This window comes from Cavia porcellus, unplaced genomic scaffold (genome assembly GCF_034190915.1).
Source record: "Cavia porcellus strain 051 isolate PalLab524CR breed Dunkin Hartley unplaced genomic scaffold, mCavPor4.1 scaffold_40, whole genome shotgun sequence".
Taxonomy (NCBI): domain Eukaryota; kingdom Metazoa; phylum Chordata; class Mammalia; order Rodentia; family Caviidae; genus Cavia; species Cavia porcellus.
The window spans coordinates 2898286-2925395 of record NW_026947523.1 but is presented as its reverse complement, the minus strand read 5'-3'; the positions used below and the strand labels follow the sequence as shown (position 1 = coordinate 2925395).

Sequence of the window (27110 nt, the reverse complement as noted above, 5' to 3'; positions counted from 1 at the left end):
CTGGTGGGCGCTCCCCTGCGTGGCTGTCACCCGGTGCGGCTGTCGTGTTTCTCTGCATCACCTTGAGCTCTCTGCTTCAGTAGCCCCAGGACCGCGAGCCGCCCCTTCCTCGCTGTCTTGTGGTCGCCTCTGTCTGCTGCTCGCACACTCACTGCCTGGGCGTCGGTCCTCTCTGTGTCTTCTCAGCCCTCCTGCCCTTTCCTGCTGCGTGGTCTGCTGTGGCATGCGGTGGCCTCACTGTGCTGCGTGCTTGGACATCCACAGCCTGCCTGCAGCCCTGCAGGCCCTCTCTGGGGACAGGAGGTGTGGTTTTTACTAGAGTCGGCCAGGAGCGCTCATGGATGTCACTCTCAGCCCCGGGCTGGGGGCTTTGAACGGTCCTCAGGGAACCGCTACCTGGGAGCGAGAGGAGGGCGGGACGTGCAGGGAGACCTGGGGTGCCAGGCCTACAGCCTGGCAGCCACCGCAGGAAGCAGGCTGGTGACTGGAGGGAGGCCTGTAGGGGACAGTGGCCCCTGCTGTCCAGAGAGCCTTGCAGGCCAGCTGAGCCTCGTAGCCATTGGGGAAGCTGTGTGAGATGAGCAGGGATGCTTGTTTGGGGGACTCTTCATGTACGTGTGGCGGTGTGTCTCCACCATCTTCCATCCCCGCTCGCCCTTGACCTTCCTCCTCCCCGACCCCCTGCCCGTCTCCAGAAGTCTGCCTCCGTGTGTCCTGTTTCCTCTCCTTTATTTTATGAATTACTTGTTTCCATTTTAGGTTCTCTTATAAGAGAGAATTTAACATGTTTAACTTTTGGTGTCTGACTTATTTCATTTAGTATTAGGGTCTCTAGTCCAGCCCATTTTCCTGCAGATGACAGGGTTGTATTCTTTATGGCTGAATGATATTCTGTGGTGGCTATATCCTGTTGTAATGGTAGATACATTTGTTAAATTGAGAAGTTAGAAGTTTAAGTGATTCAGCAGGGGGCAGGGTTCTCACTTTGTAAACATCCTCAGCCTGTGCATGAGGAGGGCAGGGCGACGGTGTGAGCTGCACCGCCCCAGGGCAGGCGGCCTGCGGACAGTGTAAGGAGGAGGAGAGGCTCGCTCTGCCCCGTTTGCCCTGCTGCTCTTGCTGTCTTCTGCTGCCCTGAAGTGTTGCCCGTGCCAGGCGCCCTGCCGGGTACCACTGATTATGGACTGAAACCTCCACAAACTGTGAGCTGAATGAGCTTTCCCTTCCTTCATTTTGGGTGTCAAGTATTTTGTTCCAGAAATGAGAGAAAAGTAACCAGGACACCTGCATTTCCTTTTCCATTCATCTGTTGATGGGCACCTACGCTGTTTCCAGAGCTCAACTGTGGTGAATTCTGGGTCTGCAGGGCTCACTGTAGTGTGATGTGTTTGATTCTTCCAGGAATATACTCAGGACGGGTGTGGCTGTGTCAAGTGGAATTCCTACTTCTAGTCTTTTGGGAGTCTCCATGCTGGTTTCCATAGTGGGTGTGCTAAAAAACATGGTGTATTTTTAAAACCCATGTACCTGTGTATTGTTCCAAGCCCAAGCCAACTGGCTCTCTTCCACGAAGCCTTCGAAAGCCCCTTCTCCGAGTAGGGTGGGCTCTCCCCTTTCCTGGAGGCGGTGTGCCCTGGCCCTCTGTCTTTGTGAGGCTCAAGAGGCTGGTTTTCCATTTGGCCTCCAGCCAGCTGTCGGGGTGCTGTGCCTGTGTCTTTGCTGTGAGCCCTGTGTTGGGCGTTGCTCTGCAGGCCTCTTAGGGCTAAGCTTGATCGCATCGCTTAAGGACCACAATGCTGTTCTAGCAAAGAAGGGGCGGGCCACTCCGACTTGTAGTGAGTCCTCTGGGGCACAGATCCTCTCGGCAGGGCTGCAGGAAGGTGGACCACATGCGTGCTGTGTCACCTGAAGCCTGCTCGGTGTCCTGTGGGTCACAGTTGGCAGAGCAAAGGATTGCGGTCAGTGGAATCCTTCTTTCTTCCTCACACTTGTGCTCTTTCCCCTCCTCACTCAGCTTGGAACTGGGTGGCGCTCTGGGGTCCCTCTGTGCAGCGTATGTCCTGAGTGCCCAGCAGGAGCTGGGGACACTGCTGCGTGCCGCAGAGGATAGATGGCGTTCCAGCCCCAGGCACCGAGAAGCACTGATGTCTTCCTTCTGCCGGATTCGGGCCAGAGTGAAGTGGCCACCTGTCCATTAGGGACTCGGTGGGAATAGCAGTGCACAGCTTAGCACAGTGACTTCTTAACAGTTTTTGCATAAATTAGTCAAGTGTTTGGAAATGTTCAGTGCGATGGAGAAGGAAGTGATTGAATTCCAGTGCAGGATAAGTAGATCATATCTGAGTATCCAAGGAGGAATTTCTGATCAGCTTTGGGAGTGAAGGGGTTACCCCTGTGGTATTTTATTGAACCACAAAATGTTATTTATAACCCATGTCAGGAGCAATTAAATTGATTGATGATTAAGAAAGTTTAATAGTTGAATAATAAGATGCGGTTCTTGACAGCTATTTTTTCTTATTCTGGGAGCATATTTTATGAGTCTAATAACAGTGTTAAGGATGGGCTGTATAATAAGTTGTGGTGTAATTATATGCTAGTAATATAATATTCAGTCTAGTGTTACATGGTATGTTACTTATAAAAAATTAAAATACTAATTATAGTTTTTTGATTTATTATTGGAGTGGTTTGTTAATTTTGACTTAGCCAAACCAGGGTTAATTAGTACATATTGATATATTTGATTAAAGGAATACTAATGTTGAATTGAATAAGAAAGGCCAAACAAAATAAATTATTTCCCAGTGCCCCGAGAGTGGTACCCTAATTTCACTTCCCTCTCGTGTTAATGTGCAGAGTGGCTTTCGCTGGGCCACAAGGTCGCCGAGCCTGGCTGCTCATTGGAGTCACGTTTGTTGGGAACAGCGTCTACACCTCCGTCAGCCAGCGCTGCCTCCCACTGCCCACGCTGTGGCTGCGGTTATCTTCACAGATCATTCCTAGGTTTGTGGGAACCAACATGTATAGCGAAACAGTCCTTTCAGAAATAAGCAGAGATGTTACAAAGAAGGAAACACCAGTGACTAATAAACTAAAAACACAGTCTAGCTTCGCAGTAATGAAAATGCAAATCTAATCAATAATGCAGTTCTATTTTAGTCTGTCAGACAGTGCAGATTACGAAGACAGGACTGCTTTTTGGGTGGGGTGGGACCGATATGCTGGTCTCTGGTGGGACAGCCATATGGGAAGCGGCTGGTGCCTGCTGTAGGGCATGAGTGCCTGTTCTGAGAGGTGGGGAGGGTGAGCCAGGATGGGCATGGGTGTCGTTATGTGCCTGTCCACAGAGGACCTGAGCCTTTGTGCAGCGGCACGCAGAAACACTGAAACGACACCCAGGAATTGGAAGCAGAGCTATTTAGATCATCAGGGACCGATACAGATCACTCCCAGAATACTAGGGCCTCATCGCTGGTGGTCTGGGGCTTATATGGCATAAGCAAGCAGGAAGTACAGAAGCAGAATGGCGTGTCCATTGGGGATTGGCTTATACAGTGTGCATCTCGGGGACCAGCTGTGTCTCACAGATAGGTGCAAGTGAAGCTGGAACAGGAACTGTTACCTAGGTAACTAACACACTGGAATATGCTGCTGGGGCTGGGGTGGGGTGGGCATTTTCTGTTACACTTGTGGTGCTTGGTTTACATGTGACCTTAAGCAGACCTCATGAAAAATTCTTCCAAATCTAAAAATGAACAGACTGTGCATGCAACAACAGGAAAGGAAGCTTCATATTCTGGTTTGTTAGAAAGTATGTGTACGTGTGTATACCAGGACTGGACTGTTTTCCCCAAGTTTGGGTGTTGGGACTGGGATGTGTGAGACTTCAGAGTGTTGGAGGCAGTGTCCTCACAGAGGACAGAAAGTAACAGAAAGCCGTGCCCCTGTGCCTCAATCCTTGGTGGCTGCTGTCCAGGGACAGTGGCTGCCCACAGGCCTGCAGAGAGGTCGGCCTCCTGACCCAGACTTCTGGTTCCAGGATGAGAAGGCCATGCCTTTCTGTTGGTTAAGCATCTCGCTCTGCGGTGTTTTGTCAGAGCAGTCTGAGCTGACGAGACTACAAACCACAGTTTCAGTCTTGTCTGCATACTGGTAGGCAGATGCCTTCTTTTTTAATACGCTTCTGTACCCTCCAAATGACCTGCAAGAATCACATATTACCCTGAAGCCTTGCGAGGAGGGTTGTACCCTAGGCTGTATCAAGAGTTGGAGTAACAAGGCAGAGTCCCTCCACCTGCGGTGGTGCATCCGGTCACCCCAAAACTGAAGGAATTGCTGAGGGGGGCACATCACTCTGTGCTGGTGAGGGCTCTACCTTCCCCCCGGCGGTGGTGCCCCAGTCTGGTCACCAGATGTAAGGTCTGAGGGCTGCAGAGAGCACACCCTCCTCTTCTGGATATGTAGCTCTGGAGGCAGTGGGAGGACAGCACCGAGAATGAGAATGAGGAGGAACTGGCCTGCTGAACTTGGGGGACCCCAGCATGGGGAAAGGGTCCTTAGATGCTAGGTGTGAAAGGCTAATCTGAGGATCGTTGCCGACAGCATGAAAGGAGAACTGGGGTGGGGGAGGTGGTGCTGTTGACTGCCTTGGAGAAGCGTGTTGTCCTGGTTTTCCTGATATGAACTCAGCAGTTCTCAACGTCGGAGGAGCTCAGGTCTCATTGTTGCTGAGGAGGATGTGGTTCTCTCCCGGGGAGCTCTGGGCTTACCTTGAGCAGGACCTCGGGGCTCCAGTGCAGGCCCCTCAGCCTGCTGGCACAGATCCTTCATCCGGCTGGCACAGACTTTCCAGCTTCCACCGCTGACCTTTGGGCCTTCCCAGTGCAGGTCCTTGATGCAGACTTGCATGAGACGTTGTCAGGGGCTCTGGGCCTCCACCTGGACTTGTGGATGACACTGCTGTGGGATCCAGGGCTGCAGGTGGATTCTTTGGTCTGTAGAACATGGACAGATCTCCCACACTCTTCTGTGTTTGATACTTTGGGTGACTGTTATAGAATAATTGTGTAAATTATGTGTCCTGTATTAAATCTTTTCCCTTGGGGCTGGGGGTTTAGCTCAGCGGCATAAGCGCCTGCCTTGCAAGCAGGCAGTCGTGAGTTCGATCCCCGGTACCGATAAAAAGGAAAAAGACCAAAAAAAAAAAAAAAAAATCTTTTCCCTTTTAAACACTGACTACAACACCTGGAAAAGGAGGAAGAGCTTACTCCTCACCACGCAGGAGGGGCTGCACCCCGTACTGCCCAGGAGGAGGCAGGCTGCACCCTTTACTCTTCCTTCGTGTCCTGCTTGCCTCTACCAAGTGGGTGCCAGCCAGTGAGGCCTGCAAAGGGCATCTGACAGCGCTCAGATGGGCGTCGGCTGAAGACGAGGCCTGGGTGTGGGGTGAGCAGGAGGTGGCACAGGACACTTCCTCTGTCTGACCGCATTGGGTGGGGTGGGGCCCAGGCCTCTGAGGAGGGGCTCCCTGAACAGGCGCCCGGGTGGGGGTGAGGCTCTTCAGTTTCTTTATGTTTCTGTGTGACATCTCCTTGGTTGATCCTGGTCCTGTGGCATTTTGTACACCTGGAGTCCTTTGTAGGTGGATGGAGGGTCTTTTTCATTCCCATTGTGGCTGGGAGCTATGAGCTGGCTGCCCAGTTCCCTGAGGCTTCGTAAACCTGGTCACCCCAGTCCCACACTGAGCTGAGCCCCATAGCCCTGATCCCACTGCATCCACCGTCCCGATCCTGTCTGTCCCCTGGCTGCATGGCCACCCTGTCCTTACACCTCGGTAAGGCAGGGTTCTTGTATGTGTATGTAGAGGGCCTCTTCCTGTCCACCCTGCTCTGGCCAGCAGGCTGCTACCACACTGCTTGTTCACTTAGACTGAGCCCTGCGTTCAGCCCCTGTGTTCACTCAAGGAGGCCCCATCTCTACTTGGCACAAGGGTTAGCTCTTTGTGACCAACACGTAACAGCCGGGGTCTCCTGGCAAATGTCAGGATTCTTCCACAGACTGTTGGAGCAGTTGTGTGTGTGCAGAGGACACTGGGACTTACCTCTGCTGCGAGGTGGCTTCTGTCCTTGCTGCATCCTCGACCCCATGAGTGCTGTGGTTTGCATGCGTCCCCACCATTCAGATGTTGGAAGAGAACTTAATCCCAACCTCTCCATGCCAGGAGGGGGACCTTTAAGAGGTGGTGTGGTCACAAGGTGGCACTACCCCCCCCCCCCCATCCCCACTCCTGTGCACACTTGTGCTTCTGCCTGCTGCTCTGCGCACCATCAGGGCACTCACCACTGTGGCCTTTGGCCTTGGGCATTGTAGGCTTCCGAATGTGAGCGGTAGCTCAGGCAGGCCAGCCACTGGAGGAAAGGTCACCTTTGCCCTTTGGGCCATGGGCCTCTCTTTCCTCTGCCTCTGCTGGTCTTCGGCTGAGCTCTGGCATCCGTGCTTGTGGCACTGGCCCAAGCCGACCTCCCCTCCCTGCTCTGAGCAGCAGCACACCCCCCCAGTGGGCTCTCACCAGTGAGTTCTGTCCCTTTTGCTCATCAGCCTGGTTTCCTGCATTCCACTCACTTGGTGGGTGACCTGTGCCAGCGTTTGCTCTTCGGTAGTCATCGGCTCTGGGGCTCTTTGCTTCAGTCTTTCCAGCTGTCCCCGGCACCTCGGAAAGCTCCAGCAGCAGCAGCAGCAGACTTCTGCCTCAAATGTGGATCTGGTGTCTTGCACTGGAGCTAAAATCGGTTTCCCTTGAGCAGCTGGGGGAGGACACAGGTGTCCCTGGTGAGGATGTGGGAGGGGCCTGGCTTGTGTACCTTTGCTCTTCTTGCTGGACCCCTGGCAAGCCTTTGACACTAGTGTGTTATACATTGCTGTGTCAAACCTCAGGTGTGAGTCCGTGTGGGACCCAGTTTAAAAATCTGTGTTTCTTTACATCTTATTGACCAATGGCATGAGACCCTCAAGTTGACCTGATGTATACAGGTCTAGGCTCCTCACTCTGTCTACACTGCCAGACCCTGAGGAGATACTCAACCAGTATCTGTTTGCTCAAGACAAAACCCAGAGGCCTGTGCCCTGACTCCTCACCAGAAGAGAACTCCGTACCGTTGGTGAGAATACAGATGTGGCCGAGTATTTCTTACCTGAAATACTTAGGGGCTGAGTAAGTATTTTGGACTTCAGAGTTTTTTTTTTTTTTTTTTTTTTTTTTTTGGATGGAGGGTTGAACCTAGGACTTTTGCACTGAGCTACATCATTTCGAAACCAGGTCTGGCTAAGTTGCCCAGGCTGGGCTCAAACTTGTAAGTCTCCTGCCTCGGCCTCCTGGCATACTGGGATTACAGTTATGCGCCTCCATGCCCAGCCAGGATTTTGGAATGTTCACTTAGGCTTTATGGCTGACCACCTTTGATCCGAAAAGTGAAACCTGAAAGGGGCTGAAACCTGAAACAGTTTGAGTGTCCCCCAGTGTGCTGTCCCACACGGTTTGGACTCCAGTGCATCCTAAAGTTTGAGTTTCGGATCAAGAATACTCACCCTGTTTAGGTCTCCCAGACTTTTCAACCCCCCCCCCCCACACACTTTCTTGGTAAGTAGTGCTAGTGACAGTTTACTTTTTATGTTTGGCAGCTTGAACTCTGGTTTCTGAATTGCTTTTGAGTTAAACAGATATATTTTTAGATCAATACGTAAAGACAGTTTCGTGTGTTTAAAAACCACCTAAGGATTTTAGAAGATACGACAGAGAAGTGTCAGGAATTCCGCTTTCCTTCTGTGCTTCCCTTGAGGGCAGTGGCGGTGGACCTGCCTGGGTCCTCCCAGCCCCACCTCCCAGACGCTGCGGCGCAGCTGTGGTGTGCCTCTGTAGCATTTTATGCTTGTGTCGCCGTTCCCTTTCTCTGACCAGCATTGCCGGGCGGTCCTTGGAGCTGTCCCCCGAAACAAGCTCGGAGAGGCTGACAGTTTATAGTCCCAGCCTCAGTCACCTGTCCGGATTTCTGTGCAGTTTAAACTTTCCGTGCTCCGACCCGGTTTTGCATTTTGTCATCACAGCATCATCATGATGAAGAAAGTCAGAGTCATGCTTTCAGGTGGCTGGGTTGACAGACACCGTGCTGGTTTCCTTTAATAACTTTTTAAAATCTGCGTTTGCAGTATGGAATGAGTGCGTGCGCTGTGAGGAGCTGGTGGGTAACACGGTTTAATTCTTTCTGTTTCCCTTCCCCTCCTCCCTTCCCCTTGCCTCCACCCTAGATTCCTTTTCCCATTTAGGAAAGAGCTGTCTCCTTGTTTCCTGTCTTTTATTTTGCTCCAGGACCATGATTTTTCACCCAGCCTCTGTAGGCACCCGGGGTCTCTGGAACCCAAGCTTCCGGCAGGTAGAGCAGATCTCCCTCAGCCCACTGGGGCTCGTTTGGTTCGCTCGTGCTCACCCACAGGGGGATGCAGACACCCTTGCTGCCCTTCCTGAGGACGCAGCTGCACATGGGAGCTGCTCCTTGCTCACGGGAGCTGCAGGTTGGACAGCATTGCTTTGGACAGATTTATCTGGGCTGTCTCAGTTTAGTAGCATAGTTTCTCGCATGTTTTCTCCCAGAGATTATTGGTTCCTGCAGATCCTGGGAGTGGCACTTGGTTGAACACACACTTCCTGAGCCTTTTTTGGGGTGCTGAGTTGGGGCAGCCCCACCCCCAAAGAGAGTGCTTTCTAGTAGGAGATACAAATGTCTGTAAGACCCCAGCCAGGGGAGTCTGTCTTGTGGGGAGGAAAAGCCTGACTTCAGCAGGAAATACAGAATGCAAATTAACCCTCATTAAGAGGAGAGGTTTCTACCTTGGCGCAGAGATGAAAGGCTCCGCTCTGCTCTGCCGCTGGCCCACCTGTGAGTGTGTGCACTCACTTAACCAGTATTTGTCAGAGCTCGGAACAGCCTTCCTCCTTGTCTGCCAGTTCCATTTGCAGAGCTTTTCCTAAGGAAATCATTCTCAGCGAGGGTCGCATCCCTTCCTCAGGAAAGATGTTTACTGGGGCCTTGCTGGAGCTGGTGTCCCTGAGTGGACATGGGACTAAGGAAAGGGTCGCTCAGCCCCTGGATGCTTACGTGGCACCCAAGGCCAGGAGGCCCTCACTCCAGCTGGCACACTGCAGCAGAGTGTGCATCTGGGGTGTGACCACTGTCGCAGGACACTGGGCGAACCTGGACGCGTGGAGTGTAATCACGGCAACAGGAGCCTGGTTGTGCTTTAGTTGAGTAACTTTCCCCTTGCTTAGTGTTTTGAGTTCCTCTGATTTTCTGTAGTAACCATGAGCAGAGTGCCCGCCCGTCTTATACCTGCAGGAACTGCACATTCCCTGGAGCTCCTTGCTGGCCTCCTCTTGCACCTTGCAGCCCTGGCCCAGGAGTCCTCAGCCTTGGCGGGAGCGCTCTCGGGTCTCCAGTCCAAGTCTGCTGGGTCCTGGGAGCAGCTGCTCCTCCCTTTGCCTCGCTTGCCCTCAGTGTGACCCATATCTACTGTTCGGGAAGACGGAAGTGTTGGTGCGACCCCAGGGGCCGGCCGGTGAGGCCTGTGGCTGCATGTGCTCTCCCTCACTAAACTCAAAGACAGGGCACAGCAGTGGTGGCAGCTCAGCTGTTGACAGGGACAGGCTTGCCTCCTCCTTGCCTGGACCCACAGCCTGCAGTGGGCCTTTGGGCCACACAGGCCCATCAGCCCCTAGGGTGGTGCAGCTGTGTCCACTCCAGAGCTGTGGTCTAGTGGATGTGATGCCCTGGCGTCTAAGGTCAGGAGCATCTTTAGATGGGCCTCAGCAGTGGGCAGAGAGGTGCCACCCCCATACCCAGCTGGCTGCATGCACTGGTCACCCTGCCCCACCCCTGCAGTCCGTTCTCCAGCCCAGTAGAAGCTGAGTGTCTCTCAGTGGTCTGTTGAGAGACATCCACTTGTGATGCCAGAACATCGGGACCTCGTGTGGGCACCCAGTGGCTGTTAGCCTGAGGGTCAAGCCCCTCGGCTGTGCCCTCTGCTGTTGTGGCAGGTACCAAGCAGTGGGGCATACTTGGTCAGAGCCTCGGTTCTTTGGTCCCGCCCAGTGTAGGAAGCTGTGCTGGGGAGCCCAAAGCTCGCTTTATGGGAAGCACTCTCGGGGCAGCAGTGGGCAGTGGGCTGGGCTGTTTGCTAGTGGGATGTCTGTCTCTTGGGAAGGGTTACTTGTGGGACTTTTCAGAGGGGCCTCCCCACCGCCCTGACCTGCAGAATTGGCAACAGCCCCGGGCCAGCACACTGTTGGGCAGGTGGGAGGGGAGGACCTCGTGTCTTAAAGGAGCCCCGTGTGCTCTTTCCGGGGTGCACATTCTCCTTGTTGACACATTGAAGAGCCTTAGCAATTGATTGTTCCCAACGGAGGTGTGTTTTTAAAAGCTGTTGAAAGGAAGCAATCCCATTCGGTTTTGGTTTTGTGCTATAATCCATGGACTGTCTGTCCAATTTTTGCTTTGATGGAGTGGCCTCCTGTCCTTTCTGTGATTATATCCTGTCCAGTTGGGATAGTTACAGTGTAAGCAGGTTTTTCTTCATTTTATGGTCCATTTGCAGGGCGTAATGGGGAGATCTGGGTGTGCTGAATGTGTCAGTGCTTGGTGGATGGGCACTGGGGGCAGCGTGAGGCTGGGTCACCGGCCTGAATGACCACAGGAGCCTTTCCCACAGCTGCACTGAATGTTGCCAGGCCTCAGCCTCCAGCTGGTGTCAGTCATGGCACATGCAACCAAGCCCTAGCCCACTGTACAGCACTGCCCACCTCCCTGGACTGTGGTGAGAGGGCCCTGCTGGGCTGTGAGGGCCCAGATGGAGCAGCACATCGAGCTGGTGTCCGGCTTGCTGAGGATGGGGGTCCCTGAGGAAGGGGCTTCCTCCTCAGTAACCAGCCCCGGGGGCTACCCGGCAGGAAGGCTGGAGTCTGGGTAGTGAGAGCTGGGGCCTCTTCCCGACAACCCGGGCTGGCCTCTGCTACATGGCGGGTGCTCACAGCTGGACTCTGGCCCAGCGTGCGGGAGGCTCTGCCCTCCTGGGTACTGGTGGCCCCATCTTGGTGCCTGCTGTGCTGGCCAGGCTCATGGGCTCCGAGTATCTTCAGGGACTTCGATACGTTTGTGACTGTCCTGCCAGGCCCCTCACCGGGCGTGGCCTGCATTTGAGTGGCCCTGGTGGCTGAGGGGCCTGTTTCTCAATGCTCATATTGTCAGGGGCCGTTTTGAGCTCTGAAACCCGGGATGGCTCTTCGGTGAACAGATGTGTGAGTGTACTGAATAGGTTTGATTCAGTAACCAGTGATGTTGGTCATTGCTTCATGATTTTAACTGGTTTCCTCTTACAGATGACTTTTAAAGTGTATTTGCTTCGTTTTTCATGTGGTCGCCTTAGATGTGTTGTTACTGAGGGAGAATTCTTTGTAGATTATTTGTGTGACTCCTTGGACTGTAATCAGGAATGTTTTCCTCACTTAAGTTTTTCCCTCATGGTTACTTAAACGTTCTTATACTGTGATGCAGGCCACTTTTCCCCGTGGCCCTGGGACCTTTCTAATCGGCTGGGGTTCACCTGATGAGTCTGCATAGTGGGGGTCCCTCAGGTCGGCCCCGCACTCTCGATTTTGCAGGCTGCGATGGGTAAAGCGTGATTATCTTGAATGCTCTGGTGTGGCTTTTTGGGGCCATTTCCAGCGTGGAGGCGGACATCATCTTCCTCCCTGTGGGTAGCAGAGGACCCCCAGGCATGTGGAGCCTCCCCAGGGCCATCTTTCTTCCCCTTTGGTGCCTCCGTTCAGGTCGGAAGGAGAGAGCAGTTTGCTGATTGATCTAAATACCTGCTTATCCATGGAGGGATTACTTTTGACTTAATTAGATAAAGGGAGTCGATCAGTTTAATGAATTGGTTTATGATCAGTCATGTCTTCAGCTTGTCTCGGGACTCAGGAAGGCTAACACTGCAGTTCCTGCTGCTGGCCCCTGCCAGGTGGGCGTCTGCAGAATCTCCTTCGAGTTGGAAATGGAGCCCCGAGAAGGAGGCTGGGCCCAGCGGCCTAGGCTGGGCGCTCATTAGGAGATGGTGAGGGCCAACCCTTGGGTGCAGCGTGTGCAGGAGGCAAGCGTTGACCCTGTGTGGTGGTGTGAACGCAGGGCCCTGTCTTGGGTGACACCGACAGGACCTGGGGAGGCCTGGTGGGGAGGTTGAGCCGCCTCACACGGCCTCGCACAGGTGCAGGGTTGGGGAAAGCCTGCTCATCGGGACAGTTGGGGCCCTGAGGCCCTCGAGTCACTGCTCCTGTAACTTCCAGAGGCGACCTCAGCTCTCCAGCACCGCAGCCCATAAACACTAAGCTCGTCCGCCTTCTCCGGAGAGGGCGCCGCGCTTTTGTGAAGAAGCAGTGAGGGCTTACGGGGCTCCGGGCAGGGGGCTCCTCTGCGCTCTGCGCTCCAGCGCTGCGGTGTCCTCAGCAGAAGCGGAGCTGACTTGGTTTGTGGTTGGTTCGGCAGCCGCCTGACTGTTCTTCCAGCTGGAGAGCCTGGCGCTCCTGTTCTTGCGCATCCTTCATGACCGCTTTGGCCCGGGCCTCTGAGTTGCAGGCCTGGCCTGTGTTTAATCGGCCCTTCTTTTGGCCAGGGATGGCGAGCCTTTTGGAGCTCTCAGTGGCACAAACACCCTGGTGGAGTTCGCGTGCCCTGTGTAGCTCACCGCGAGTCCTTCATGGTCAGACCTGGGAGGGTGCCGCTCGCTCAGCACACATTACGGACCTGCAGTGTCCCTTGCTTCGGTGCAGGCACAGTGAAGGCTGAGGGCCTGCCCTGCCCAGCAGGAGCTCCTCCCATCGCAGGGGTCTGCAACAGGCGGGGAGAAAGCTGTGGATGTGTTGGGGCAGCGGCAGGCCCTCTGCAGTGCAGGCGGGGGCATGGCTGTGCGGCCGAGCCCTTCTGAGCTGTCCTTAGTGGCTTGAGGCATGGCCACCATGCTCACTTTCATCCCCAGGCCTGGACTCCTCGGGCACATGGTGGTCCCCCTCTCCTGTACTGCACAGGTGTCTTCAGCGGCATCCTGTTTGCCTGAGGAAGCGCAGCCTGAGCCAGGTGCAGCCTGAGCCAGGTGCCGGGCATCCTCGCCCGCAGCTTTCCCACCCCAGCCTGCCCTGCTCTGTCGTCTCTGTGCACTCGGTCTACCCCTGCTACCGCCAGCCCCTTCCGGCCTGCGGCCCTGCACTCTCCGGGCGGCCGGTCCTTTGCACGGCTGGTGGACGCTGCAGAGTGGATGGGTGATGCCTCTGCTCTTCCGGACTCTACAGGTGTGTGTTTATTTTTATTTTTTAAAGTCTTTTTTAAGGGTGTTCCTGTTTCATCATTTTCCCTTTTCTCTCCACCCCACCATTTTCATTTCCTGCCCATGAGAGTGCTGAGCACTTATTAGTAGGATGAATCACTGTTCCGACAAGTAGCATTTGTGTCCGCTTGAAAACTTGTACTCGCAGCGCCATTAATTAAAAGATCAAGGCCAGTCAAGTTGGAAGACTGTTACGAGGTTAAAAGAATTTTGGGGGGCAGAGATGTCGTCATCACAAGGTGATGGAAGGCCCAGGAATGCTGTGTCCTTGTGCACTGGGGCGCCAGCCCAGCGTTGTCATTCTCTCTAGTGTGGCTAAGAGAGTCCTTTCCACGTGGACTCTGGCCCCGGTTTTCTTATGTCGGTGGCAGGCAGCTTGCACACCCTGCGCCTGTGTCTGTGATTCTGTTCTGGCCAGGGGCTGCTTGGGAGGTGGCTGCACGGGGAGCCGAGCTGAGTGGCTGGTGGGCAGAGGGGCAGGTCCTCATCACCCGGGGCCCCTCTTGGATGGGTCATTGATCTTGCCCATGACTTGTGCATGCTGTCCTTGTGATGGTGCCCACCCACTGACCACATGGCCATGCTGCCCATCACAGGTGGACAGCTCGCCTGCCTCCCTTGACAGCCAAGAGCAGAGCTGGGTCCTCCGGCCATGGTAAAGTCTATGGCCTTGATGTGTGCATTGTTTATTAGAATTTAACATTCCTCCTGCTAAACCAATTTGATCACAGTGTTAGTTGGTTTTGCTGAACTGAAGAATTTTGTGAATTTATGGTTTTGTGTTTGTGACGCTGCACTCACCAAAGCAGGACTTTTTTCTCTGCATTGGAACCCAAGCCTACGTAATTAAGTGCTAAAATCTCCATCACAGAAGTGTCAGGGTTTGAAATTTAAAACTCCCAAGGTGGGAAATGTGAAGATTAGACCCATAGAGCAGTTCCAGCTTCCATATAAAGAACAGAATATTTTTGATTACCAGTTAAGCTCCTAATTACGTGGAGAGGTTTATTGCAGGGTTTGTGCGGTGCGGGTGATTAGTGTAGTCATAACAACAGCCGCGGCCCCCTCTGCAGTGCCTGCTCTCTACCTGCTGCTCTCCTGAGCTTCCGCTGGGGGCCTGGGCCCTCTGATGTGAGGGCACTCTTCCCTCCAGGACTGCCCCTCTCTGGCCACTGGCTCCTCTGCTCTGGAAAACTCGAAGCATGCTTGCCTTTGTGCTCGCTGGCCCTCCCTGATCATTACAAAGTGGGGCTCCCTGGGAGGAGGAGGGGAGACCATGAGAGACAGGAGCCTCCCAGGAGCCCCCGATCCAGGATGACCCGTGGGCCAGCTCTTCTGCTGCATGAAAGACGAGGCCCGGGCTGTGTGGGACCCAGGGGCGGTTTGTGCTCACGGAACCATACTTTCCAGAGCTCTGGCTGCACTGGGCAGATTCGGGCAGCGACCACTGGAGCCTCTTCTTCTGCCAACCCAGCCTGAACCCTCTGAGCTGTGCCGTGCTGTCAGGCAGTGGAAGTGAGGGAGGGGTCCCTGGGGTTCAGAGCATGTCACCTCCCTGCTGGTCCCCCTCTGGGGGCAGAACAGATAGGTGTGCACACACAGGCTTCTTGTGCACTCAGAAGAAGCTGCAGGTGGCGGGTGTCTTTACTGCCGGGCAGCTGTCGTAGCACACGCTCTCATCCAGGAATGTTCTTGGTGCGGGGCCCATGGGCTTGCCTTTCCTTTGTCTTCCGGACAGGGGAAGTTGGACAGAAAATTCTGGCTGTTTCCCTGAAATAGTTTTTGCATGTCAAAACAGCACTTAGGTCCCTGTATGTTTTCAGCTTCCAGGCTTGGCAGCCTCTGTTCTTTTATCGTGACTGTGTCTGTCAGCATCCATCCACCTGCTGACCCAGCCGACTGATGTCCCTCGAATGTCCATCCATCTGCTCGGACGGGCAGTCACTCTGAGCTCACCCCAGTGTGGGAGTTGTGTCCTTGTGCAGTGCTGCCCTGCTTTGGAGCGCAGAGGCTGCCCCTGCCACGAATGCTGGCCGCGTCCTCTCGCCAGTCGTGCTGACCCCAGACTGCTTCCCAGCTTCTCAAATCTTTTGCAAGGGCAGGACCTCAGCCCTCGGAGGTTTGTGCTCGGGAAGTCTTCATGGGGAGGGGTTGCAGGGCAGACCTCAGCTGAATTCCTGTGGCTTAAATTCCATTTTCTTCCCATTTGCAAAAATAGTACCCATTCCTCGGGAAAACTTCCTTTGCACCCTGTACCTTCAGCAGAAAATAAAGAGCCAGATGGGTGTCCAGGGTTCCCTCTTGGTGGCGCTCTTGGGCACCGTGTTCTTGGGGTTCTTGTGTCTTACCAAGGGGAGGCAGTGAGGCTTTTGAAATAGAGTTGTTGATAGAAAGGGAATTACTTTACAGATTGCGTTTGTACCTAACATAGCAGGACAGCCTTTTCCAAGAAGGTTATTTAAATCATCCCCAAAGCGTTCCTACAGTGTGCGGTGGCAGGGGAGATTATCTGTAATTACATGCGTGTTTTTCCCTCCTGCGACCTGACGTGTTCCAGGGGAACACTGGGGATCCTGCCCCTGTGCCCCGGGCTGCAGAGTGACCAGCTTCTCCAGAGTTGGACTGTGAACTTTAAACCTCTTTGCTACTCTTAGGGTTCAACTTGAGTGCCCGGGAAGGAACAGGGAGTGGGCACAGGGCCCAGCCTCTGTGGGAAAGAGTTGTGGGTACTTCGGGAGAAGAGAGGCAGGGTACCCCAGTGTCACCCTTGCCAGTGTCAATGTGAGCGCATAACAAAATGATCAAGACCAGAATCTAGTCAAACTTTAGATGAAATGAGTTGGTTTAGTTTGCATTATTTTTAGTAACGTGTTTAGCATAAATGTCACCTTAGAGAGTACCCGAGGGTAAGAAATAGAAATTTAAAATGTCTATTTTAAGGTAAAGTCTTTAATTCTGAGCGGGAAGCTGCTAGTAGAAAAATTGCCTCCTTGCCCGTGGCAGGGACTGAGGTCAGGCCCTGGAAAGCCCCTCAAGGACGGGGGGCGGGGAGGGTAGGACATCGTGGCTCCCCGTGCCAGCCCTGGTGGGGAAAGTACTGGACACGCCCCACCCGTGGCTTATCGTTTGTCTTTGAACCCCAAAGTGTTTACAGAGGGAGCGGGCGAGGGGTGCATCCTGGGCTGTGCGCCCCATGGAACTCAGCCAGTGAGGACGGGGTGAACTGCTTACTTTTCTTGTCCTGGGTGTGCCTGCCTGCCAGTTAGGCTGGCACCACCATGTGCCCCGCACCGCTCTCCTGGCCCTCGGCCTGTCCACTGCGCAGGATCAAAGGCGAGGGAACGTGGGGTCGCCCGGCTCGGCCTCCAGCAGTGAGGAGGGGAGCTGACCTTGCCCAGGTTGGGTGTGGGGCTGTCGGTGTTCTGTCTTCCGCTGGGCCCTGTGCTGAGGACACCTCTGGGTTGCACTTGGGGCTCCCAAGTGTGCCGTGCTGCTCTTGGTGCTTCCCCCAGCGTGGGTGAAGTCCTCTGGGGCCTGGGCGGGGGTGTTTATCTCCTCCTAGCAGGAAGGCCACTCTGATTCTCTTGAGATTTGGAAGACAGATCTGCAGGGGGGTTCTGTGAGTTAAATACCATTACTTCATTGAAGAGTAACAAATGGCCTGCTGTGAGAAATGACACCTAGAATAGGCCTCTGACATTTCCATGGGTTGTATAATAAGCCAGCTAAACGGACTAAGAAAAATGATGCTTCTGCACCCCACATAGCACCTGTTTTCTGTGACCAGGCAAGGCTTGGGGCTCTGTCTCCCTGTTTCCTTTTTCCCGTAGCTGAGGAACGAGCTCCATGCTTGGGAGGTCCTAGAAGGAGAGTGTGTCCGTGGGCTATGTCTCAGAGACTTGCTTTGGTCACAGCTGCTGGTTCCATTCACTGAGACTGCAAAATAAAATCAGCTCTGCTCTGGACTAGCAGGATGGGGGTCCCATCTGCTGAAGCCATTTCCCAGCGAGGTGGCTGCCAGCACCGGTGTCTGTGCCCTTGGCCCTCAGGTTCATCGGGGGAGAGACAGCAGGGTCACACGGGTGCCATGACCCACATGGGAGCTGTGTGGCACATTGGGTGCCATGCCCCTTATGGGTACTGTGACTCCCATAGATGTTGTGATGGCTCTGTCCTGTCTCTTCCAGTGCTGTCTGTGGCACACTCTAGCAAGCATCTGGAGACCTGGCACCTGCGTTTGTGACTGCCCGGCTCCCCTGGGGGATTCCAGAGACAGCATTCAGAGAGGGTGTGTTCAGGCAACTGCTGTGCTCCTGGCCAGCAGGGTTCCCAGGCCTGATACTTTGCTGGGCTGGGTCACAGTGGGCAGAGCTGTCCTTGTGTGCTAGAGTGGGTGTCACAGCCAGGTCAGGTCACAAGGAGGACCAAGGGAGGAGCCGTGGCCAGCCACACACACCCGTCCTCCAAGTCCTGGGTCCCAGGGAAGGCCCAGGCCATGCTGGTGCGTGTCTGTTTTCTGGGCCAGCCCTGGGGTAGTGAGGGTGGTGAGGCACGAGAGTCTGGTGCCCCGTGAGGGACAGAATCCTGTGCAGTTCAGTCCTAGGAGTAGCTGACCTCCCTGTACCTCCCCGCCAGGTGGTCACCCCGGCTCCTCCTCCTTTCACCTTAAGGTAAAAGTGTCTCGAGGGGAGCAGCTCCCCTGCCTGCCCCTGTGCCCTGTGTGCTGGTTGTACAGTGGGTCTCGTGCAGGGTGCCTGCATCTGCCGTGCACCTCAGTCACAGTGGCGACGACCCTTGGGCCAGCTGGGCAGTGCAGAAACACCATGCGGCCCCGGAAGGAAGATGAATCCATGCATGCTGTGCTGTGCATACCCTGGAAGCTGTGCTGGTGAGAGGAAGCCCGCACCACAGCTCCGCAGTGTAGGAGCCCTCTTTGTGGACTGTCTGGGCAGCAGTTCCCTGGGTGAAGCTAGGTTATGGCTGCCAGCATCCTTGGGGAGGCCAGGGTGAGGCCAACAGCCGAAGGCATGAGGCGATGGGCGTGCATAGTACTACGGGCACCGTAGTCCGGCTGAGTACCCTGTAGTTACATCTCAGTTAGGAAGCCCCATGCCTAAGACTGACTGCTGTGCGCTGGTGGGCTGGGGATCTGGACCACCACCCGCCCTGCCACAGGGCTGAGCCCCAGGGCTGCGTGACCTTGCTGTCCACCTGAGGGGGCCTCTGGGAATGTAGCCTAACATTGTTTTGATTTCTATTGTGAGTCTTGGCCCACGGGCCAGCGTGCTCGTCCCCAGTGGGGGCTGGGGACTGTGCAGGGTGCCGTGCGTCACGGGTATGGGGCAGCGGGCCAGAGCTGTGACAGCAGAGGGCGGGGCACAAACCCAGCAGAGAGAGGGCTGCCTGGCACCAGGGACCTCTCAGTGAGCATTAGCAGTTAGCATTGTCCTTAGCTTTACTGGGATTTTTTCCTGCTTAAAACTTTCTAAATTCATTCTGGCTTAAAATGTTTCTTTTCTGAAAGGACATTTTGCTTGCAAAGATGCATGTACATTTGCAAATGTAACAAAAGTGAGAAAATTGAAAAATGGGATACATAATTTTAAAAACCATTTATGAGTTTTCTGCTGGGTGCTAGCAATTTTTGTAAGGACCTAAAATTAGTTTGTTCACATATCTGATAAGCCATTTCAATTAGGCATCTGTTTTGCACTAAGAACTCTTAAGTTATATTTTCTCATTGGCTCTTACGGGCTCAGGGAAACTATTGAGCGCACTGTTGTCAGTGTTTTCTTTGAGGCACATCTTGCCCTGCTTTCTGGGGTACTCGGTCACATTTAGAAGTATTTACGCAGGGTGGTTGTGGAAACTTCAACCGTGGGAACAGGTTTTTACAGGGATTATTGCTGAAGAAATACGTATCTTAGAAGCAAGGCTTTAAAAATCTGATGGAGAGCTGTGTGTGGTGGTACACCCGTGTAATTCCAGCACTTGGAAGGCTGAGGCAGGAGGATTGCTCTGAGTTGGAGGCCAGCCTGGGCTACAGAGTGAACGTGAGGCCAGCAAGACCCTGTCTCAAAAGAAAAAAAAAAAAGTCTGATGGAGAAACTTCTGGATTCCATTAGGAATTGAGTAATATATTCTAGGTTCTCCTTTATTAGAATGTGAAACGCCTGAGAAGCAATAATTTACAATATATTAATTATGTTAATTAATCGGAGGGGATTCAGAATATTAATTATCTGCAACTAATTAGGTATTAAAATTGAGAAGCGTTAAGTGATGAGGTGTAAGCCTGCATGTGCCGTTTAGTTAGTGCAGTGAAGAATGGGGCGGAGGGGGAGCCCCCGCTGCTTGGTCCCCTGGTTAATTTTGCCTTGTCTTTCCCTGTTTGGCCCTGTAGAGGAGGACGATGTGGACTTGCTCGACGTCTCCCGTGTGCCTGCGGAGCTGCTGCGCAACGTGGAGGCCGACACCTACTGGTGCGTGAGCAAGCTGCTGGACGGTATCCAGGTGAGCCTCGCTCCCAGGCCGGGGCCTTGGTGCAAAGGGGCTGGGCACCCACGCGGGGTGGTGCCCGAGCCTCTGCCGCTGTCACCGAGCTGGCAGCCTGGTGTCTGCATGGCCGCCCAGCTCCTCCGGTGGTGCGATGTCAGATGAGTCCTATGTGCCCCTGGCCCAAGGTGGCTATGGGGTCTCCCTGAGAGTTGCAGCAGGAAGGTGGGCACAATGCCCGATCCCACGGCTCCCGGTATCCCTCGCCTGCTGCCCGCAGACCCCAACCTTCAGTACCTGGGTGGCTGCTCACGGGTGCAAATTACCTGGAGGAACCTCCCCTTAGAGGGTCAGTTGGGAACCCTCGAGCTGCCTCTGGCCCTGCCAGCCTTGGTACAGGGCCCTTAGCGTTTGGGAGACTGCAGCTGAGCATTGTTGGAAACTCACTGGGTGCAGTCCTGGGTGTCGTGGCCAGGCTGCTGCAGGTGTCCTGGCCGCTTGGTTTGATGGCCCCAGGGATGAGGGCTGCTTTTGTGCAAACTGGCTGGGGGAAGGACGCCCCAGCCAGGGTGCCCAGGATGACCTTGTCGGGTGCCTTCGGAATGAGGACTAGAGCTGGAGAGTGTCGCAGGGCACTGGCTGAGGTCAGCGGCTGCCCTGGAGTGCAGGGTGCCGTAGCTTGGGTTCTGCGGTGCCCGTGGGCCTTTCCTTGATGCCTGCTTTGCACTAGGCACTGTGCTCTGCACCTGGCAGGGAGTGGGAAGAGACTTCTGAGGGCGCCCTGGGAGTTCCCCATAGAACAGAGCCAGTGGTTTAGTTCAGCACAAGCACCCCACGTGGGGTGAAGGACGGTGGATGCCGACCCAGGCAGGAAAGCCCGCGGCAGGGCTCATTGGTGGAAGTTTTCGGAGCTCCTTCTGGGAAGCCCCAAGGAGGGCCCTGGCCCCAGCTGCCTGACTTTGCTGCCCCTTCCGAGAAGCCGAGGGCTGGCACCGTGGCACTCGGGGGCTGTCCCTGAGCTGCTGTCCCCACAGCTGTGCCTGGAGAGTCTCAGCTCGGCTTCTGGATCCGAAAGGGACAAGACCAGGTTTTTATCAAACGAAGCTTAAAGATTCAGACTCCAAGGTTTAATTTGAATAAATTAACCCAACTCTTTGTGTTGAGGGAAGCTGGGTTTGCATTGCTTTTGATAAGTTAGGTGAGGACAAGGAGAAATTAGAATCCCTTTGTGCTGCTAAGGAGTGGAAGCCTCGTATCTGCGGCTGATCCCGACGTGTCCTGGTGACTTATTTCCTGTGAAGAAACTGCCCACTGCAGACGCGTTTTGGCCCAGCCCCAGCCCCGGCTCATCACTTCCCTCCTTTTGTTAATGCTTTCACAGTTTTTATCTTTGCTCCAGAATGTAGCCCCCCCAGGAGAGACCGAGGCACAGTGTAAACCGTGCTAAGTGCCCAGTGTCAGCCGCCGGATGCTGAGTGGCGGTGGGACGCGTGCCGTCCAGCACAGGCTCGTCAGCCTGTTTGTGAATGGGTCAGCTGCAGCACAGTCCGTGCGCGCTTGTCACTTTCCACCGGAGCCTGTGTCTGACGACCTGGTTACTGACAGAGCTGCCGGTGGGAGCACTGGGCTCCTCTGGTGCTGCTCACAGCGTGGGGCAGCAGGGCGGCGCCTGTCTTCCTGCCCCATGGTCACCACTGATCCCGCACAGTCCTCTGGGAACCGCGGCTGAGGGCCCAGGTCCCTCCACCTGGCCATGCAGGGGCTCCACTGCCTCTCCTGTGGCTGGTGCTGCCCCTGGTGGCCCCAGTAAGCCCGCCCTGGGCCTCTTCGTCACCTTCTCCTGCCTCATGTTCCATCTCCCCAGTGGTCCTCCTGAGCCCTGTTCATGCCATCACGGCCTGATGGGAAGTCCTTGGGGAAGACCCTCTGCTGGCTTTTGCTGGTGTCCCCTGCCCTTCATCGAGTCAGCTGTGTTCAGCAAAGGGTGCTGATGGCCCACGCCCTTGCCAGAGACAAGCACAGAGTAACTGTCCCCGGACTGCGAAGGACCTGTGACCCCCAGTGTCAAGTGTGGCCCAGAGAGCGAGGTTGAAGATGGGGAGCTGGCTGCATGTCCTGCATGGCGGTGCCTCTTCACACGGGTGCTGTGACCCTGACCACCCCGAGGCTATTCCTGCGCTCCAGCTGGGAGCCGAGGTGGAGCCACCTGCCCGAGACGCTGTGGCCTGTGTGGCCCCGGCCTGGGGCTCAGCGTGGCTTGGCACCCTGCTCGCAGGGGAGGCTCTGGACATGCAGCCTGCCTCGGCGTCCTCTTAGCCTCTGAGGTCCGGTGGGGGCAGTTGTGTGGTGGGTTAACCTTGGAGCTTCCCTTTGCCTTTCTGCTTTCTGTGAGATTTTATGAATTTCTTGGTTCATTCCATTGATTAGTCAGGTATGTCAGGGGCTCCAACCTGTGCCGGCCCTGGGGCCCTCGGAGGACTGTGGTGTGCGTCACCCACCTGCCCTGCTGCTGTGGAGTCCGGAGCCAGGTGGGCAGGGCAGGGATAGGGGACAGCTGATGGCTGTGGCTCGGAAGGCTTTGACTGCACTGGCCTAGCAAGAAAGAGAGCAAGCCACACGGCCTCCAAGCCAGGTGCTCAGAAAACACTGATAGTGCGTCGCTGGACTCTGGCGACGAGGGGAGACCTCCAGGAAGGAAGAGGGTGACCCTGAGGGCGGGGCGGGGCACAGCTGCGGGAACTGCTGGGTGTGGTCATGGTTTGGAAGGTCTGAGAGCTGAAGGAACAGAGTGGTCCCACCAGGGAAACCCAGGTTCGGTTCGGAAATCAAAGCGAGATGGTTCTGAGCAAAGCAGAGCAGGTGGAGAGTGTCCAGGCGAGGCCTGTGCTGCTGCCGTCATCTGCAGAGGTGCCCTTGACAGGAGGGCACCACAGAGCGAGGGGGCGCAAGGCGCTGATGGTAAGAGCTGCTCCGCTGAGCAGACTGAAGATGTCAGCGATGAGCAGCTGCCCGCAGCCTTGGCGGGGCAGCGGCAGCCTCATCGGGGTATCGGGAGCCGAGCCTTGCACCAGAGGAGGGCCAGGAGGGTTCCCAGGAAGCCGCTGAGCAGGCAGCCAGAAGTGCAGAGTAGGAGAGAGGAAAGACCCGGAGCAGGAAGGAGTGAGACAGGCCCAGAGGGGAAGCTGGCTGGGGCAAGCCCGGGTCTGCAAGGCAGCCCAGAGCTTCCAGGCGTGCTCCTCACTGATACTCAGTGAACAAGCCTCGGGAAGACGAGCCAGAGCAAAATGGCAGGGAGCAAGCGGAACCCCGGATGGGGAGCAGGAGGGGCGGGCCCGCGCCGGAGAGGCCGCGGGGGATGAAAGCTGCAGCTGCAGCAGCGGACACCAGCACGGAGCAAAGGCACCACCTGGATTTAATCACGTCGCCCGGCCTCCTGCTGCCTCACGTGGCAGGTGTGAAGATGCGGAAGGGTGGGGGAGCCGGCAGGCAGGCCCCGCAGAAGTGGCTAGGAAGCCTGCGGTTCCTGCGCAGCCCCAGAATGGCCTCGTGGCTTTCAGATGGGTGGAAGGCAGAAGCTTTGGTAGGGACCAGGGTCGCTGCAGAGTGGCCGACCCCCGGCTGGGCCTGGGCAGCGTAGGATGTGCATGCACAGAAGTGTGACAGGCAGGAGAGCTGGGGGCCCCCGACTGGGGCAGGGTGACCGGAGCATGGCCAGAGCCAGGCCCTTTTCCAAGTGTCCTCTTCCCTCGCAGCAGCCCCAAGGTGCCTCCCACACTGGTGAGAGCGTGGTAGGCCGGGTTTGGCCTAGCCTGGCTCCTGCTCGCTGCGCTCTGTGACGAGTGGGTCAGGCAGATGAGTTGGGTTCAGAGCTCCAGGTCCTGCCTGCAGAGAGTACTGTTTTCCCAGTGTCCCCAGGATGCTGGCCGGCCTTGGTCTGAGTCGGGCTGGTAGCTAGAGGAGGCCTCCCTGCGTGTTGGGCCCTATTCTGTGGACAGACCCGGACAGACCCAGTGTGGCTGGGAAGCCAGGCATTAAGTCGGTGGCAGAGCCAGGTGGTCTGTGATCACAGCCTTCCCAGCAGCCTGGCCCTTTGATGCGCAGTGCCTCCCCGTGAGTAGTTGCTTCAGAGATGCTCTGTTTCTTCTTCCTTGGTGCTGTTAGAAGGTGGCAGCAGCTTCATGTGAGGTCTTGGCCTCCCGAAGCGGGAGATATCATAGAGTGAGGGGGGAAGCCGCTGCAGCTCCCCAGAGCTCCCCTGAGGTCATCGGCGCCACCTGTCTAAGCCGGCCCGGAAATGCAGGCTGTGTCTGGGCCCAGAAGGGGAGACTGTGGGATGCCAGCCAGCTGAAACTCGCAGGTGGCCGGGTGCAAGAGGGCAAGCCAGGCAGCAGGGTGGTGTGGCACTGTGGCGGGGCACAGGCGGCGGGGGGAGCCGTGTTCCTCCTGGGGCTGCTGGGAAACTGCATGCTTGTGGGTGGCTGCTCTGTCCCTGCTCCACTGGCACTGCTCAGCAGTGTCTGCTACTGCACGTCTAGCAGTGCACGGCTGCCCCACCTAGGCCACAGGAAGAAACACTGGAAGACGCTGGCCGACTGCCAGCACATACGGACTTTCCCCTCCTGCGTGACCCTGTTAATGATTCCACTCAGATGGTTTTGCTTTGAGAGGCGAGCGAGGTGGTGAGAAAATGCTTTATTTTGTGGGTCAGCAGGCCTGACATAGCGACTGTGTGGCCTCTGGGGTCTGTCCGGCAGGAGGACTCAAGCTGGCCAGGATGCACAGGGGCGGTGGGTACCGGAGTCCTGGTGATGAGTGCTCCCTGCTAGACCTTTAAGCTTCTGTGGGGCATGCTCAGTGCTGGGGACCGGAAGGCGGGTACCCTTCCTGAGTCCAGGGTACCCGAGGAATCGGGGTGTTTCCTTTGCAGAGTTGCTTGGTCCTGGCCTTCCTGTCACTCCTGGTGGGTCCCCACCCTCCTCTCGAGTGCCACTCTGTGTGACTTGTTCTCTGGGCCGTGAGCTCAGGGTGCCAGGCTGACTGCGTGTGGGTTCTTGGGGCTCAGGCCAAGCCTTCCTGGGCTCCTCATCAGCTGGCAGAGTGGATTGGTGCGTAGTGGGCTGCTCTTCTCGCCCAGTGGACTGGGAAGCCCCGTGTGAGAGTGAAGGGTTTAAGAAGAAACAGGCCCTTTCTTCTCTGAATGGCTTTGTGGACTGTGTCTTTCTAATGCTGCTCGGTAGTAGCGGTTGCCTTGGGGGTAAGTTTTTGGTATACGTTACAGAAATAGATGTGTATTCTTAAAAAGAGGGTTTCACTGAAAGGGGACACTGGGCCAGGCCTGGCGGGACCGGAAGCTGCCGCCTCTCCCTGGGGCTCAGGTTGGGTGCACTTGGGAGCCCCTGGCTGGAGAGGCCGCGTTAGGGTAGGCGCTCAGGGACTGCTCTTGTGCTCTTGCCAGGCTTTGCATTTGGCTGACGACACTCAGGCCAAGGTTGTTGGTTAGCCGTTACTTCCTGAATTACGGCTCCCATGTTTGCCTACCCTGAAGTCATACTATTACTCTTGGATTCATTACTTAGCAGGACAGCTTCTTTGAGTAGAAAAGAACTATTGCCTTTTCTAATTAGTGATTTACATTTCTTTTCCTTGGGGACGAATTCCTCAGCCTCAGAGCTGATGGGTGCTGCGGGAGCCGTGAGAGATGCACTCTGTGCGAAGGCTGGGAACCAGCAGGCCCAGGATGGGGCCCAGGATGGGTCAAGGCTTCCCTTGGTGCAGGTGGGGCGTCCAGGCCGGGCTGGGGGAGTTCTGAAGAGTGTACCGGGGAGACCAGGGCTCGTTGGGGAGGGAGGGTGGCTGCAGAGCGGGGCGAGCTCCGGTGTCTGGCCGCAGGGAGTCCGCACTCAGATGCTGCTGGCTGCCTGCTGCTTGGAGAGAACGCAGGAGGGCGTGCGCTCTGCTGCCCCAGGCGGTGGACAGTTGGTGCACATGTGTGCTCTGGGTCGTTGCAGGGCCCGCCCAGGACGCGCAGGCGGCCTCGAGTGAGGGCTTAGGGTGGCCCGTCCACAGCTGTCTAGATGTTTGCTGGTTCTTGCACAGAGCAATGTGATTTATTGTTTTAACATAAAATTTGACTTTTTAAAAAAATTTTAAAGAGAAAAGACAAAAAGTGTTACAGAATTTCAAAACAAGCTAACAGGGCATTAATAATGGTTAGTATGTTGTCTATTGTTATCTTAAAAGTAGTTGCTCAGGTGACAAGACGTAGGCCTGGAGAACTGCTCAAACAGTAGAAGCACAAACCATCCTTTTCAGTGACCCGACAGAAATCAGTAGTGCAGTTGCCTTAAACATGGTGTGCGTGTGCGTGCGTGTGCGTGTGTGCGTGTGCGTGTGCGTGTGCGTGTGTGTATAGTTCCCCCTCCTCCCTCCCTTGTTTTGTCCTTACCCACATCCCAGTTCTTTACTTTTAAGTAGTGTGGAGATTTCTTCAGAATACTAGGGTTAGAGGTCCTGGATGTCTTCCCGGGAGAATTAAAAAGCATGCCACAGTGATAACTGTGCACCCATGTTGATAGCAGCACAATTTGTAATAGCTGACTCTTAGAAACAACCCAAATGCCTGCCAACTGATGAATGGATAAAAAGATGTGCTGAGTAGTGGAGTACTACTCAGCTATAAAGAAGGATAAACTTGAGGCTCTTATAGGTAAGTGGATGCAAATTGAGACCACACTCAGAAATAAATCAGACTCGTGTGCAAACATTGTATTGTGTCCCTGCTATAAGAATCTGAAAGAGTAAACAAGATTCAAAATGTACAGTAGATCTTGTGAAATGGGAAGCAGTGTGATTTTTAGAGCCTATGTTGATAAAATCAAGCATTTGTTAACATTACAGAATGGCTTATTAAACAGACAAGAATGTGTTAGTTACTGGGCTGCAAGAGAAGATTCGTTAAGAATGAGTCATTGAGCAGAAAGCAATTTAAAAGTGGAAAATTTTAAAAATTAATTTAAAATAGCATCAAAAACCATAAAATTCTGTTTCACTGTGTGAACAAATGTTTCAATCTTTGTGATCACAAGTTCCCCCTCGTCCGCCTCTGGCTTGGTCATCTGCTCTCCGGAACAGTGGGGCCAGCGTGCCCCGGCCGAGGCTCCGCAGTGCCCGTGGCCTGCCCAGCGCTGTGCCCCGTG

At 55.1% G+C, this 27110-nt stretch overlaps 1 protein-coding gene across 3 annotated transcripts in view; it reads left to right on the top strand.

The window, feature by feature from the left end:
- Tbc1d22a (TBC1 domain family member 22A) overlaps window positions 1-27110 on the top strand; it is a 288301-nt gene that overhangs the window by 121907 nt on the left and 139284 nt on the right. For all 3 annotated transcript variants that reach the window (XM_003461946.5, XM_063243789.1, XM_063243788.1), the window contains exon 9: window positions 19823-19932. In XM_003461946.5, coding sequence (XP_003461994.2) covers window positions 19823-19932 — 110 coding nt within the window. The remainder of the gene's footprint in view (window positions 1-19822; window positions 19933-27110) is intronic.